The sequence below is a fragment of the Microtus ochrogaster genome, chromosome 18 (assembly GCF_000317375.1).
Source record: "Microtus ochrogaster isolate Prairie Vole_2 chromosome 18, MicOch1.0, whole genome shotgun sequence".
Classification (NCBI taxonomy): domain Eukaryota; kingdom Metazoa; phylum Chordata; class Mammalia; order Rodentia; family Cricetidae; genus Microtus; species Microtus ochrogaster.
In genome coordinates, this window is record NC_022020.1 from 32,405,437 (window position 1) to 32,422,844 (window position 17,408).

Below are 17,408 nucleotides of genomic sequence, written 5' to 3' on the forward strand. Positions count from 1 at the left end.
ACATTTAAGGGAGATAAGCACAGATAACAACATGGAAGTGCCAGCACCTCAACCCAGCAATGGCTGTCGTGGGGCACAGCTAGAAGCCGGGGGGGACCATTGCACAGGCCACTTCTCTGATAAGACAGTGATGTGCAAAAATGCCCAAACTTTGATAAAATGTGAGATGTTGCTTTTTAATGGGGATTTGGTTTCTTTACAAATGTCTCATAACCTCTGGTGCCTGTGTAAACAAGGAAACTGAGGCAACAGCATGAGAGATGGTCCAAAGTAAAGTCAGAAGGTAATGCCCACACTGGGGGTACCAATACGCCATCTTGGTAAAGGCAGACGGTAATGCCTGCACTCAGAGTACCCACACGCCATCCTGGCCCTACCTTGCCAGGCTTCTCTTTGCCGCTGCTGCTCGTGGAGCTCAGAGACCGCATCCTCTGCTCCTTCTGCTCCTCCACCTCGGACTTGAGGTGCTCGATGTGCACCAGATAGGCCTGCTCCTGGGCTTCCCTTGTGCTCAGCTTCAGCTCCAGGGCCTTCTTCTCTTTCTCCAGCAGGTAGAGCTGTGCTTTCAGCTCAGCCATCTCTTCCTGAGACAAGGCACATAAAGCCATGAGAAGCTTTCCTGGTACTCCTGCGGGCCTGCCATGCTAAATGGGCGCATAGGAAGGCCTGGCTATAAGCCATGGTTGCACAGCCCCAATGTTGGGGACAAACCATCTCCCCACGTCTGTCTGAAGGGCTGATAGGTAGACAAGCCAGCTGCTTTGTCATCCTGTAGGCTTAGAATTTTCATATGGGTAGAAATCACAAGCAAGCAGACTTTGCTTTGGTGTAAGGGAAAATCTTTTAAGATGCTAGAGGACCCCAAATGGACACAGTTGCTTTGGAGAGAGTCAGTTCCCTGGCATGGAAGGCTAGGGTTGTGGAGGAAATATCCATGCAAAGAGATCTGCCTAGGCTCTTTCCCACTCCCCTTTCACTCCCGTGACACCATATTTCATGCCACTCTTGTCACCCTGCAGCTGAGCCAGGAGGGTCAAAGAATGCTAATTAGAATTGCATCTGCTTCAGAGGGGCCAAATGAAATTAGCAGGAGCGGTCCCCCACTGGAAATTACCCATCAGATAAGGTCCTTTTGTCCGTCCCTGCTGGGAATTGAACCTAAGGGCATGTGCATGCTGAGCCGACCCACAGAAAGGTAACTTCTGAAAATCTAAAATGTTTAACTGGTCGTTTTCTTTGAAGTAAGACGTGAATTCAAAATAGGAAAGTGCTAGCCTGGACCAGGATCCAGAAAACTGGTGCCCACCAGTCTTCCCTGGGCACATAGCATTGTTTAAAGAGTCCACAGAAAGTAAAACATTTCATCTTCTGAAAGTAAGGTAGAGTTGAAGGGTACCCATCAAGGCTTGTCCTCCTTAGGGGCAGGCATTAGTCACTGTGGTCAGTGACCTCTCAGGCCAAACCCGCTTTACTATAGTGATCAGACACAGGAAGCCTTCTCATCCAAAGGCCATGGCAACTGTGTATGCTGAGTTTATGTGACAGTCACTCTCAGAACACACACACATACACACACACACAGCAAGCTTGCAGGAAGGAAAGGAGAATGTCTGTGGAGTGCCAGAAATACGGGCATCAGTCTGCAGTTGAGACTCACAAGGCAGCTTGAGGCAACAGTTTGCTCTGATTTCCTGGTATCTGTGGTATTAGGTCCATGAAAGAGCTGGCCATGGCCTATGCGAGGCAGACAGCCATGATGATACCACCTATGTCGGCAAGGACTCTTGAAGTACTGCCTGAATAAAACACTAGGAAATGGCTTTTCTGGGACTGTGGGAAGGCAACTTGTCATCTCTTGGGCCATGAGAAAAGAAATAAGCTAAATTGAAAAATTAAAATTCAAGCTTGTATATGGATGATGCAAGAATCCTCATGCCAAAACATATTAAAATGAATACTTGACCTCTGCAATCCACATGTCACAAGAGATCAGGACAGCCAGAGTCCTGGGCTGTGAGACCCCACAGAGACCACGGAGACATGTTCTCGAAGGAAGACACTTACATTCCACCCCGAGAGGAGATGGAGATGAGCCACTCTAAGGGACTCATGGTTAGCATATGCTTTTTGTGTGTGTTTTCTGAGACAAGATTTCTCTGTGTAACAGTCCTGGCAGTTCTAGAACTCTCCTTGTAGACCAGGTTGGCCTTGAACTCACAGAGATCCTTCTGTCTCTCCTGAGTGCTGGGATTAAAGGAGAGGGAATTATAAAAGAACCAGGTAGATCATCCAGAGAGGAGTGGGGTTTACTCAAAACCATTTTATGTTGAAACAAAACGGTAAATTCCAACATCGTCCACTGGCTAGGGAATGTGTGGGTCAGCGCACACCGCTGGACACATTAGAGAAAAGGAGATGGGGCTGGTTTTCAGTTTTCCAAACCAAGCCCGAACACGGACAACTGCTGCTCTGGGTCCTGAGGTCCACGGTACGGGTTCTCCCAGCTGCTCACTTCTACACCTTCAAAAAATGTCCAGTGTGAGTGCGGTTTAATTCAAGTGGCAAAGGCAATATTAGAGCATTCACACACACACACACACACACACACACACAACACACGCACACAACACATGCACACACACACACACACACATGTCTTCTTGGCCAAATTAACAGTAAATCTGTCACACCACATATTGACTGGACTATAAAAAGGAAATGCTTAGTCTATGGATAAAAGAAAACATGATGTTCGGAGTGAAAAATAGAAGAACAAGTTAATAGCTCATGTCACATGGTACAAGAGTCTGCGAAAGAAGCTCCTGACTGGGACACAGTCACTAAGCTAATGTCCTCAGGGCCAGGCTCACAGGCAGTCCTACAAACTCAGCTGGAGAAATGTGAGCACTCTGAGCCGAGTGGCTGGATGGAGAAGAGCAGGACAGGGGTTAGTACCAAGGAGGGATGCCTGGATTCCCACATCTCTTCCTTCTGCCCCACATCTTCCTTGATTTAAACACCAGCATCTTAGAGAGATGATGACCACAGCCTGGCAGCCCAATCCAGAGCTGAGGACCTGCACCAGTTGCTCCAATCAGCTCCCCCCACTGCTGTGGCTCAGTTGAGAGGCAGGGTATCCTGAGCCGAAGAGATGGCAGTGTAACTAACTTTCAACGAAGGTCAATGGATTATTTCTCTATAAATAGTAACAAGTAGCTCAGCCCATGGGTGAAGAGCCCAAGACCTTGGTAGAACACTGGCCAGAACTGTTCTGCCAACTCTCCTTGGAGGGCACCAGTACTAAACAGACTTAGAGCTCCTAATGGCCCAGGGTGACAGGAAACTAGAGCTTTTGCCAGAGTCTAAGATGACTTTGCCATGGTCACCTCCTGTTCCAGCTCCCACCGGCATGGGTAACCCAATAAGGACTTCTACCACTCTTGAGATCAGGGATCATCATGTACTGATAAAGGCTGCAGGTGTAGGTTAACTTGGGAAGGTTAACCTAGACCTCTAACTTCTCTAGGGTTCAACTGCCTTTCCAATAGAGTCCAGCCCACAGGACTTCTACACAAACGAATGCCACCATTCTCCGCAGAGACTAGCTATCTATCATCCATACAGAGGCAATTACTAACTGAACTCTGCTGCCATGTTCTCAGGTCCCTGTGAGGTAGCCCTCTACGTGGGCCCACAAATAACACCTGCGGCACACCTTCATGGCCATCAGCTCCTGCATCAGCACAGCATTCTCCAGGTCCAGCCTCTGACTGTCGCCCCTGGGCTTGACATCATAGCTGAGCGGGTCGATGTGGATGCTCTCCAGCTCCAGCATGGTCAGCTTGACGGCAGCTCTGTCGTTCTTGAGCTGCTGGATATAATCCTTCAGCCTCTGCTCATCTTCTTTAGTGAACTCCGTGTCACAGCTGCTGGCTGTAGAGCTGGTGGTGCTGAGGGACAGAGAGAAAGCCCACATTTCAGAGTTATCACCACTAGGCCTCATCTCCTCTCCGCAACTTTATTTAGGGGGCAATCCATAAAAAGACCACACACATACAAACACGATAGATAGATAGATAGATAGATAGATAGATAGATAGATAGATAGATAGATAGATAGATAGAGATGGATACTGAAAGTACATTTTAGATCATGATGTAGACCCTGAAATTGAATCCTAAGATACTAATTCCCCAGAAGTAAAGACATGTATACAAAACTGTTTCCTATAATAATGTGATATAAGGTAAAGTTATCATATGACAGAATGCATCAAAAAGAGCAAACAATGTGAATATTATAGATAATTGTGATGATAAGAGGGATAGCTTAAGTGAGGAAAGAGATAAACAATGGTGTGTGTGTGTGTGTGTGTGTGTGTGTGTGTGTGTGTGTATACATACACATGGGGACAGGGCTTAAAAACTGGAGCTATAGAATCTGTGTCCATGACCTATAAATTGGGTGTACTCTTGGCATACAGAAACCACAGGGAGTGACAGAATCCCTGCAGGGGTGGAAGTGGGAAGGAATGACCTGGAAGGAATGTGGTAGACTGGCAATGCTTGGTGCTTAGGATGCAATCAAAAACAAGTGTGGGGTGGGAGATATGGCTCAGAGGTTAAGAGCACTGGCTGCTCTTCCAGAGGTCCTGAGTTCAATTCCCAGCAACTACATGGTGGCTCACAGTCATCTGTAAGGAGATTGGGTGCCCTCTTCTGGCCTGCAGGTAGACATATGGGCAGAAAGAACACTGTATACATAATAAATAATAAATCTTAAAAAAAGTAAAAGAAAAGCAAGTGTGTATAGCATGGTAGCATATTGACAATAGATGTCTCTGGACTGCCACAGCTCCATCTCGAGGACTCAGGCTGATTCTGAGGGCCACTGGCAGCCCATGCTACATGATGACTTGGCAGACGATGCCAGACATAAGGCATGCCCACCTTAACATGGTCCTGTGATGGCCCAGGCCGTTTCTGAGAAACGAAGTCACCATGAAAGGGAGACTGAGACAGCTGTAGCCTGCTGTGCCTATTGATGCCGGAGAAGGCCCACAGGTTTCTCTGCTTTTGCTATTCCTTCCTAGCGAGAGATCACTCCTGCAAAAGGCTTGGGACTCATGACAGAGGGCAAGCAGGGCCCGTGCAGCCCTCAACAAGACAATCTGATTTGGTGGCATCGCCTGCTGTTATAAACTAGATGCTCAAGTGAAGAGACAGGGCCTGGTTGACTCGTGTGGCTGTAAAGTAGTGCTAAGAGCCTTCTACAGCGCCATCTCATTCCACAACTTCGTGCTTTCCTTCCTGTAAGCTTGCTCTGTGTGTGTGTTCTGAGAGTGACTGTCACATGAGCTCAGCATACACAGTTGCCAGAGCCTTCAGATGAGAAGGCTTCCCATACAAAACCCCCTTCCATTCTGGCTATGTCTGATCATCATAGTAAAGTGGGTTCAGCCTGTTCTGAGAGGTCACTGAGCACAGTGACTAATGTCTGCCCCTAAGGAGAGCAAGCCTTGATGGGTACCCTTCAACTCTTCCCTTACTTTCAGAAGATGAAATTATTTACAAAGCAGCCAGCGCAGTTCTCAGCATATGATACGTCACTGAAAAGGCAAAGCCGGCTGGAGAGTAGGCTCTGGCATGAGGAACATTTGTTGCTCTCGTAAAGGACCTGAGTTTGATTCCTAGCACCTGCATGGTGCTTCAGAACCATCTGTAACGTCAGCAGCAGGGGATCAGAACGAACATCTGTGGGCAGCAAGCATGCATGTGGTGCATATACATACACGCAGGCACAGCACTCGAACACCTAAGTCGAAAAAGCCAAAGCCAACTATAGTAGCTCAGGTTTATAGTCTCAGCTACTCTGGAGACAGAGGCAGGAAGATTTCTAGAATCTAGGATCTGAAAGCCAGATTACACAAGATAGTAAGACTGTCTCAAGAAAAGAGGATATAAGAGAAAACAAGGCTTCCAGAGTGAGTAGGGGAGAGGCTGGAGCTATACTGTCCACACGAGGTGGAGGCCACCCAGGAGGGTTGGGTGGTCTTAAGTCTGGGAAAAACTTCTAGGATGGGAAGCTACTGGGGGTGTCTCTACTTGGTTTGTCCCTGGAGGGCTTCTCACTGGCCCATTCTAACAGACTGTGCGCCTTGGATAAGGCACAGTTGCTTCATGAACAAGACGAGCCTGGCTATCAGACTGAATACTCTCGGGTACTGTGTAGGGAGTTTACTACGCCATCTAGTTGGGCTACAGTACTCAAGCACTTTTAAGACACTTGCCGAGTTGATACTGTGAGGGTCGATTTTAGATGTTAGACAGTTATGTTGATAGAGGAGTGTAGTCAACATTTATGTCCATTGAGAGCCTGGAAAGGAAAAAATTCTGTCTCTAGAGAGCCCTAGACAAAGGATTCAACAAAAGTTCTTCCTTTGGAGCTCTGAATATCCTGACACTCCAGCCTCTGTATTCAAATCCCTAAAGCTCACTGCATGTGTGTATGTCTGGACATATATACTATACTGCTGTATTTAAAAGGACACATGTAGCCACATCTATAGGTCTTATCTACATGCATCTCCTATTGGCTCTTTTCCTTTGCAGAAATTGCATACTGGAGTGCCATACTCTCTCGGGACCCAAGCATCTTACACACTGGAGCACTGCACTCAAAGGGGACCTGAGCATCTTACACACTGGAGCACTACACTCACAGGGGACCAGAGCATCTTGCACAATGGAGTGCCGTACTCACTCGGGACCTGAGCATCTTACACAGTGGAGTGCCACACTCACTGGGGACCCAAGCATCATACACACTGTAGACTTCATGTCTCCTGACTGGGACATAGCATTAATGCTTTCTTTGTAAAGTTATGATAACAAACAAAGTGAAATGTAAGGTACTTAAATCAGCATATCGTAAGCACTCAATAAACATAGCTATTATTTATTTCAGAAATATCAGGGTGCTTACCATCGGGTACCTTTCTAGGCCCTGAAAACCTTTATGGGATTCATGTTCTAGTAGCAGAGATAAGCAAATGGCATTATATAGGACAGCTGACATGACATACACGGTGACAAAAAGTGAAATGCGAGACTTGGGAAATCCAAAGCTGGGTTTATTATCTGAAATAGCAAACGGGAAGGCCTGTGTGATAATGTGATAACCCGCTAGACCTAAAGGAGGCAAAAAAAAGAGCTGCGTGGATATTTGGAGGGAGGCTGATCAGGACTGAGCATGCTGAAAACACAGAACTCCCAAACAGCAAGCTTGGCCAGCAAGGAGTTATGGCCAGTGCAGAGACAACCAGCTGCCAGCAACAGGAGGATGGACCAGGGTGTCTGCAGCCGGGTGTCACAACATGAAGGTTTATAAGGACAGTCCCTATCTTCTCTAGGATTAGAATGGATGTTAGATGCTTGTGAGAGGAGACCTGGTCAGATATGCATGTTCAGGTCTCTCTGGTCTGTCTCTATGCTGAGGAAAGATGAAGTGGGCAAGGGAAAGGCAGCGAGGTCCCTGGAGGGGCCACCCCAACAATCGTGGGGGAGATGGCAGAAACTTGGAGTAAATGAGAGCAGAAAGAGTGGGGGAAAGATAAGAATAAGGGCTCACCCTGTGCTGTGCTTTAGAAGGGATGAGAATAAGGGCTCACCCTGTGCTGTGCTTTAGAAGGGATGAGAATAAGGGCTCACCCTGTGCTGTGCTTTAGAAAGGATGTGAAGGAAGTAACACCACCTCCCAGCGCTACCCCTAACAACCCCTGGCAATCCCTAAGAACCCCTAACAACCATGCATGCTGCTCAAAGAATCAGGGCAGGGCCAGGCAGACCTGCAACATGGGGTATGGTAGAGCAAGTCCTGCAGAATACGCCACTCGCCTGTCTGCAAACAATTCAGTGGCAGACATGCCACACGTATTGACCCCCTCAGGCAGGGCTCACCACCTGGCACTCAGCAGTGGCAAAGGGACAGGAGGTGTCTGTTCCCCAGGTGAAGAGCAACAGAATCCAAGTCAGCTCGGGAGGCAGCATTGTTCACTAGGCATTCCACAGGGTGGAGTGTGGAGATTGCTCCCTGGATCCCGGGTTTATACACAATGAGGCAAGAGAAACAACAGGGCCTCTCTCTGCCAGACAGCTGGGAGGCAGCCTCCGCGTCAGCAATGAAATCTCTCCCCACAATACCACCTTAACTCAGGTGTGTACGAGCCAGTCCTTTCATTAAAAAGTTATTTATCAAATCAAATATGGAGAATCACCAAGATCCATGTGCCAGCCACCCACTTGGGCATCTTATCTCCAGACTGCTAGTTTTGGAACTAAGACATCGATAGCTTAAACAACCTTGCTAACTTTTATTTTCAAACAGAAACTGCAAAATTCAAAGAGTTCCAAGTTAGGGCTCTCTGGTTCTTCTGTCTAAAGGGAAGTATGGAAGAATTTCTATCCTGGGGGGCTAGTTGGCCCCACCAGCTCTCAGACAGTCACTGAGGTAGTGACTTCAGTCTCACTAGGCTTGTTTTAGGGTGGCACTCCCTTCGCCCAACACCCACAGTGCCAAGACATCTGGGAGTGGCTAAGGGATGACAACACTCTGGTCCTTAAGACAGACTCCATGCTGTTCTGCCACCAGAACGGCAACAAATGGAAAATCAGCAGACAACTAACTGGCTGGCCTCACATTTTCCTAGGGGTGGGGCTGCTGTGTACTGAGCTGCTCAGGTGGATGTTCACGATTGCTGGCAGGTCTCTGAAGCCAGTCACACCTGCACAGCCTTCTTTTGGCACGCCCCAGCCTCACGGCCAGAGGGAATCGCCTAACTTATCTGGCTGCACTCAACAGGAACACTGGTGGCTCCTACCTCCCAGAGTGAGGGAAGGACCAGCTGGTGGTACCTACCCAGTGTGCATTCTGGGTGAGGATCAAGGACAAGAGACACTCTGCTGGCAGCTGCGTGAAGATACCCACCACTAGCCTCAGTGTCCCCTAGAGGTCAGACACCTGCCACCATGCAGAAAAGCTGCAGTGGCAGAGGAAAAGACAAGAAGTTGGTTCTCCATGGCCTCAGAGATCTGGAAGAACATTAGTGGGCAGAGAGTATCTGGTTTCATTGTCACCTGAGGCTTACGGTTGGTCACTGGCCAAAAAGGACAGTTTTGGTTTCTACTGTCTTTGCTATATATGAAGAATAAACAAGTACAGAATATCCCAGTCCACACATCCTACCATATTGGGAGGTAGGAGCTTGCCCTGCTCTTCCTCAGAGAAAGCTGAATTTCAAGGCAAGCACCACAGCCCACGCCAGGACAGCTCAGCTTTCTTTCCTCCCTTCTAGGACACCAGCAGGGAGCAGATCAGGCGAAGGTAATTACAACTCTGCTTCATGCCCTTAATGTTCCACAGCCCAATTTGATTATGATAATGGTAAAGAAGGAGAAGCCACTGGCCCTTCCTCTGGCCTCCCGGGGGCTGCTGTGGGCCGCTGGGAGAGGGCTAAGTCATCCATTACCTCTCCCTGCCTGGAATGCAGGATGAGCTCAGCTGTCAAGGGGAATAAATCACTTTCTAGAAGCTGGAGGTGCTCTGAGAGCAGGATGGAAGGCAAATCTGCAGATGAAGAGTCTGGGCATGCTCAGCACACTTGCCTGTGTTTAGCTCTAGTTTTCTGAGGAGCCAGACAAGAGCCATGCACGGGCTTCTTTCGGTGATCCTCTGCTCTGATACAGCACCAATCAAGACACCTTAGTCTGCAGCAGCTAATTGCCAGAACATTCTACCACAAATTCACTGCTCAAGCTGCTGGCTGGAGGGGTACATGACTGCCAGGCTCAAAAACAAAAACAAAGCTGGGTGGTGGTGGCACACGCCTTTAATCCCAGCACTTGGGAGGCAGAGGCAGGGGGATCTCTGAGTTCGGGGCCAGACTGGTCTATAGGAGCTAGTTCTGGGACAGGCTCCAAAGCTACAGGGAAACCCTGTCTCAAAACACACACACACACACACACACACACACACGCAAAGTCAAACATATTTGATCTACCTACCCATAAACCCTTGCCTCTACCTGGTCTGCTGTCCATCACAACCATTCAAATTAGTTCTAGACACCAAATGCCATTTTTTCTGTTCCTCTGCACCAGGTGCCATTTCTGACTCCGAAATGACCCATCCTGGTCACCAAAAGAACCAGATGGCCCCGCCCCCAGATGGGCTCTTCTTATGGCACTAATGAACCAGTTAGCCACGGATATAAATGCAGGCTGTCTGCCGATTTTCTGCCATCTAGAAAAGGCTGCTGCAACAAGAGGAAAATGTCAGCCATCACAGAGCCACAAAGGTGGGACACAGAGCCTCGGGTGTGGCTGCTCACCTGCAGGACTTGTCACCAGGAAGTATGGCAGCCCTGTGCCTTCAGCTGGCATTTATCTTATGCTAGCCTTTCAATCAGGACCCCACTTAAGCTGTTTTACGTATTTCTATCCTTTGCAGCCCCAAATCATAATTTATCAAGCACCAGTGATATTATGGAATTCTATCCCAAAGTATTACCCGGTGTCCGGGTGGGGATTCTAGCATGGGAAACTACGAAATTGTGTACTGTGCATTTTGTAATGTTAGGATGTCAACTGTTGTCTTTTAAAATGGGTGAACGGCTCCGACTGGTTCCTAAAGTTAGGGCTTAAGAAGAAGGAGAAGAGTACAGGAAGCACTTCCTGTTGCTACTCTGGTCACATGACTGGAAGAAGGAAAGAGACTAGGACTGGACCAGTGTGTCTCAGCTGGGTGCTGGTGCTCACTAACACTAGCAAGCATCAATCTCCCACACTTAGAACACTCTCCCTATTCCTGGGCAGAAGAGCCTCTCTTTTTCTGAAATCGGCACTATAACAACCAGTCCTGTGTTCCTTGAAACTTGCTGCTGAGGGTCGCAGAGACCTGTCCTAACTGGATTCCAGGCCATTACCTTTACATCAGACAGTGTGCCACTGGTCTAATCCATTCTTCCCCATGAAACTTTATCTTAACTGGGACCCTTCTGGTCCTCTGCTGCCTTCCACTGCAATTTGGGCATCATGCCTCAGATAGCATGCTGGCCAGCCAGCATCCTAGGTACCCAAAGCAGGAAGCAGCTTCACAGCAAGGCTGAATCACCCTTCACTGATTGCACATGACTATGAACATTTTACACCAAAACGAAAGAGCCTCCATTCCAATTTCTAGGAGGGCACACTTGCTACGGCTTTTCTGTGCTTTCGTGGATTTGTACCCGTGAGTATACATCCACAGAATGAGCAGAAAACACAGTGCTTGGCACAAAGGCTAGGCTGCTTGCTAATGCCTAGCTCTACTCACTGGCAATCGAGTCTGTTTGCCTCTCTGCGTCCTATGCGTTGCTATAGATGCAATCAGCATTGCCCGGCTTTCAATCAAGACAACCGGGCTTTCCAATGGAGCTGTAGCTGTAATTTTCAAATGTGAGATGTTTTCTTTTTTCTTTTTTTTTTTCTTTCATGCTGGGGTCCCGCCAAGGGCATCAGCTGAGAGGTGATATCATACAGATCCTTTTTGCTGGGTAACTAGCCCTCTGCTGCTCCCTCCTAAAGCCATTAACCCTCTTGCCCTCGGGAGCTGTCAAACACCTCGGGGGACCTGACCTGAGCATTCCTTTCCTGAGCCCTTGGGTAGCACTGATGGACACACTGACTGCTCATCTTGCCAGGAGGTCACAGTGAGAGAGAAGGGGGTGTCCTGGGCCACACAAAGCCCTGGCTCAGAAAGCTCCGTTTTCCTAGGACAGTGCTTGAGGCAGAATTCCAACACCTATAAATAAAACTACTGAGACTATTGTAAGCCGATGGCTAGGAGCTTTGTTCCAAACCTACATTTATCATGAGATAATCCAACTGTTTCTGTTTTATGGTTACGGAGAGCCTCACAAATGCCCTGTGTGTTCTGTACAGGTTCTGAACTGCTGTCGCAAGGGCAGGAGGGGAAGTGACATTTTAGCGGAATCAGAGTTAGAAACCTGCGTTCGATGGAAGATTCATTTGAAACTAAAGTTTGTTAAAGAACCCCTCTGTCCTCCTCACATGCACCTGTGGGGATGAGCATGTCTGCACATGTGTGGGCATCTTCCTTGACCTGTCCCTATCTCCTGAGCACTAGGATCCTAGGCAGGCATCACACTTGCTCGGCATCTGTATGGCTGCTGGGACATGAACTCTGACGTGAACCTGGGTCCTCATGTTTACGCAGGGTTTTAGCTACTGAGCCTGTTCATGGCCCTACACGACCAGTCTTTAGTGAGCTCATTCTTGAAAGCTGAGTCTGTGTCTGAATTTCTCTGAACCTATAGAATTACAGGACCAACAATTCAATTTCTCAAGAAAATGGTCTAACAATCAAGCTGACCTATACTTTAAACATCTCCTGTAACAAGTATTCAAGATCAGTTCTCCCCCAATAGAAGGCTAGAGAATCGTCCTCACTTTCGACCTACTCCAGAGCTATATGCAGGACAGATGTATGCAGACAATTAAACAAGACATTTCCTGTTAACCCAACTCCTAACATTCATTAATTCAACAGAAGACTCTCACTGACAAGCTGAACACTGAATATCTACTCAAACATGGAACTTATAGATTATAAGTACCTGTGAATATCATGGAAAGGGGCACAGACTTCTTATTTAAACAGAAGCATATGGTTTGAAAGGAAAAAAAATATAATCTATGTGCTGCCAAATAAGACAATTGCTGCTTAAGTGAGGGAGAAATAAGCCCCTTGTGTTTGTAGGCAGCTGACCAAGTGTGGGATTGAGGCTGTATTTTCTCCAGGGACATGGGGTTCAGTCTATGGATATAGATAAATTGAAGCAAATGGTTGGTTCCCTACAGGGGGAGAGAGAAATATCAAGTTGCTTTTGGACATCAAGAGAACATCGGTCCTTTTGCTTTGGTATTGGACACCCCACTGATCTGTATGAAGCGCTTGCCACTTGCATGTAAGCAGACTGTCTTATAACGAATGAGATCTAATGGTGCGGAGTAGGAGGAATACCGTGTTTGCTGCTGAAGTTCTAGATTTCCCTCTTAGCAGGCAAGTCACTTATACATCTCTAAGTCAAAGTGTTCTCACCTGTGAAAATGGGGTAAATCACCCTTGGCTTTCCAGATCTGAAAGTCCAATAAGAATCTAACAACCGCTTTCCAGTCTGAGAACTGGCACATAAGAGGAAGGACTGCATTACAGCCGCTAGAGTTTGGTGACAAGAAATGATAAACAAGCTACCAGGGGCTTCATTCTCGTGTCCTGCCCCACCCAGGAAGATCAGCTGCACCAGTGACATTGCTTAGAGTCCCTATTGCTCTCTTTGCTGCCTTCTTTATTGCTGCTAAGAGCCCAGTTATTCAGAGATGGTAGATCTGACCTCAGGTTCACGATCAAGTGCCTGCCTAGGAGGTGCGGAATGAGACGAGAGGCCAGTCTCTTGCCATAGAAGAGCTTTTCAAGGGCTGGAGAGATGGCTTAGTGGTTAAGAGCATTGCCTGCTCTTCCAAAGGTCCTGAGTTCAATTCCCAGCAACCACATGGTGGCTCACAACCATCTGTAAAGATGTCTGGTACCCTCTTCTGGCCTTCAGGCATATACACAGATAGAATATTGTATACATACTAAATATATATATATAAAAGAAGAGCTTTTCAAGGACAGGGGTGCAAGGAAAGAGAGTGGGATCTGAAACGAGACCCAGGTAGACTGGGTCTAAGCAGTGGGCCGTGGCCCCTCCAGGTAATTCCTGGAAACAGAGAATACTAAAGAAATAGGATAGAACAGGACAGAGAGACGAGCACCAGGCGAGATTCTACAGCCCTGTCTCCCTGGACCGTTCTTTCCACATGGGCATAATAACCTTCAAGCCCTCCTCACAGCTCTGCCTCCTAGGATAGAACAGACTGTGAGCATGAAGCAACCCTGCCTTATCCAAGCCGCACAGTTCCCCTAGTGTGGACCCGTGAGAAGCCTACCCCAGGGAAGAGCACCTAGTAGTACCTGGTATGGCTGTTGGAGGACAGGCTCTCCCAGGGCTGGACGCTGCAGCCGGCCACAGCGAAGGCTCCCCCGCAGCTGCCATCCAGTTTCATCAGCAGGGCTTTGGCGGCATTCTCCGCGGTCTTCCGGCAGTCGTGAGCCCGCTTGAGCATCTGCGTGATATTCTCATCCCCTGACTGATCTCCTACAGCACAGAGAAGCCAATGGGTTAATGGATGCAGGAAGGAGTCAGGAAGGCCCAGGTTATGCTCCTGTAATTGGCTCTCAGTTACTGAGGATGGGATGTGGAGGGAGGGCCGAGGAGGCCTGCAGGCTGGGCTAGTGTGGGAACTGAGAGGGGTGGGAAGGTGTTTTTATGAGTGGGTGCCATAGTCCTCATGGACAGTGGTATTGTGGGAATTCATTCAGCCAATAGCCTCTTGGATACCTGTCCTCAAGGGCATGGTCTGAGGTACTATAAACACAGACAGGAAGCCTGCTGGCACCTTGCTCCCTCTTGGCTGGTGGTCGGAATTCGGTTCACAGCTACCATTGCCCACAGAGGCCCACAGCTCTCTACCCTTATTGTGAGTTTTTTCCCTAAATAAATATATACTTGCTTTCTTTTATTCTGGGCCCTTGTGGACCTCCTTAATTATGCTACACAGTATGATCTTCACCATCAGCATCGAGTTAACTTCCCACATTTCTAGGCTGCTGCGTCTCTTCCTGCTCAGGCACATGTCTCCTGTGCAGGGGGGCTTTAGGAGTGGGGAAGGGGGAACTGGGACACAATGCCACATTGTCACCTACCAATAACACTGTCAGACTCACATGCAGGGCAACAGGGACACACAAGTAGTTGGAGCTGAAATTAGAGCATTTTCTGTATCAGTACTATTCCTCTTGGCCTGGTCAACGGGGCTGACTCCAGGAGCTGAGTGACAGGGTTAGGTCAGGACACAGGAGTACAGGAAGCATAAAGCCAATATAATGAAGTTGGTTCCTGCTCAAGATAGTCACGTTCTCGATGTGGCTTTTAAAACTGGGATGGAAAAGATAGAACTATGGGGATATTAAAAAAAGCTCAGTGGGGTTTCGAAGATGATCTTATCAGTCAAGTACCTGCCACGCAAGCATGAGGACAAGACTTTAAATAATCAGTGACCTTGTAAAAGCTGGGTGTCGTGGCGCACATCTGTAATTCCTGCACCAGAGGGGAGCTGGGGAGGAAAGAGGCAGATTCCTGGTGGTTGATGGACAGTCAGACTATGCCCCCCCCAATATGAGGTGGTGATATGTGCCTTTAAGTCTAAAACCAGGGAGGCAGAGGCAGAGAAAGGCCAATCTCTTTGTGAGTTCAAGGCTAGCCTGGTCTACATAGCAAGTTCCATGCCACCCAAGGGCTATATAGTGAGATCCTGTCTGAAAAATTAATTAATCGGCAGAACATGTTAGGTGGTGACACTCAACTCTGACCTCGACATTTCTGGTTTCCACATGCACACACACAAATGCATGCATGCCCATCCATGCAAGTGCATGTACCCACTCATAGGAACATGTACATATACTTGGAAGGAAGGGAGGGAGGGAGGGAGGTGAATGAATGGAAACGAGAAAGAAACAAAAGCAGTGGCTCTTAAGGATTGGGAGAGAAGAGTAAGAAAGGAATGAGAAGGCACAATTGACACTGTGAGTCTTCACAAGATGGCAACTTCAAGCACAGACTACTAGCTCTGATGCTAGGGTGGTGGGTCCTCGTCATTGTCCACTTGCCACACCCCTGGAGTTTCCAACAGGGAGTAAATTCTAACAGAGACCAGGAACTTCGACTTCAACAACAATGATGTCTGGTGCACGTCATTTACAATGGAGAAGGCTAAGCATAGGCATGCATGCATGGGACATCTATGCTCTTCCTCTCAACTTTCCTGGGAACTGAAATTTACTTGCCGGTCGTCTGAATAAGAATGGTACCCATAGGTGCATGCATTTAAATGGGAGTGGCATTACTTGAGAGCATTAAAAAGATTAAAAAGCTTGACCTTGTTGCTACTGTGTGTGTGTGGGGGGGGGGGGCTTTGAGGCTTCAAAGATCCAAGCCAGGCCCAGTGTCCCCAGTCTCTCTCTCCTTCCTTCCCTCCCCCTACACCCCTGTCTCTGCTGGATCAGGATGTATCTCTCAGCTACTGCTTCAATGCCATGTATGCCACCACACTCCCCACCACAATGACAATCACTAAAGCTCTGAAACTGTAAAGACAGTCCCAAATCAAATGCTATCTTTCCTCAGAGTTGCCTTGGTTATGGTATCTCTTCACAGCAACAGAACAGTGACTGAGACATTACTCTAAAGAATAAAGGCTTCAAAACAATACAAAAACTGTGGCTGCCAGACAAACCGCTGGCTTGCTATCCATCCAACACAGATCTGTGCCTTTCTCATGAAACTCTGGATGGTGAACATCAGAAACATACATGTGGTTGGGTGAAGTGGTGGAGGCTGGGCTCCATTCGGCTCCTTCACCCTTCGTGCCCACTGCTGAGCCCCAGAGACACCCCTTCGGTTTCCCGAGGCTCAGTTTGAGAACCACGGGGCTGAACCTTCTGGAATGAACATAATGAGTGCCTGTGCGATCAATAACAAACAAAGGCAACCACAGTAATTGACACTGTGAGTAAAATGTCACCAGCTAGCTCTTGCTTATGCAGCACGATGGGCAGAGGGATGGCCCAACTGCCACTGTCAGCAGCTATGAAAATTAGGCACTGCTTAGCACGATGGAGAATAATGCGGATAATAATAGGGAGAACACTCTTCAGTATGGTGTGGTTCCCGTACTGAGAATAGATCCCACACGCTGATTTTCAGCCATTTTCGCCACGTTTCTTTTTTCCACTCGGAATTTTACATACACCTCACCAGCTGAACTGTTCTCTGTACTCTGTTCTAAAGTAGGCATGGTGTCATCGTCTAAACGCATACAGGAGTTACCTGGGATAAGGGAGGCATGAACACTTCATTATCATTGCAAATGGTTTAAATGTTGATTTGTTTAAGCCCTTTCAACTCCTACCAAGTAACCGAACTGTGTAGGCCTAATAAAGATGCTTTTTGCTCATGGAATAGGTTAAGACATCTTGTGATACAAACTAGAACATGGTTGATTTTTTTCTCTCCCTTAATTGATGGTTTTCTTAATACATATTAAAAAAAAAAACTTGACAGCAAGCCAAGATCATTTTAGGATCTGTTTCATATGAGGAGTAAAATTTTATGGTTCAGTTAAAAGACCCTGAAAAAAAATGAGGTTTCTAATGGAAATGTTGGCAGAGTTTCTGCTTCTGGGCT

The 17,408-nt window shown here is 47.7% G+C and overlaps 1 protein-coding gene across 5 annotated transcripts in view; it reads right to left on the reverse strand.

Moving 5' to 3' along the window:
- Mcc (MCC, WNT signaling pathway regulator) overlaps positions 1-17,408 on the reverse strand; it is a 279,416-nt gene that overhangs the window by 16,020 nt on the left and 245,988 nt on the right. For all 5 annotated transcript variants that reach the window (XM_026783515.1, XM_026783513.1, XM_026783516.1 and 2 more), the window contains exons 12-14: positions 14,075-14,258; positions 3,716-3,950; positions 378-584 (exon numbers count right to left, since the gene is read on the reverse strand). In XM_026783515.1, the coding sequence (XP_026639316.1) occupies positions 378-584; positions 3,716-3,950; positions 14,075-14,258 (626 nt within the window). The remainder of the gene's footprint in view (positions 1-377; positions 585-3,715; positions 3,951-14,074; positions 14,259-17,408) is intronic.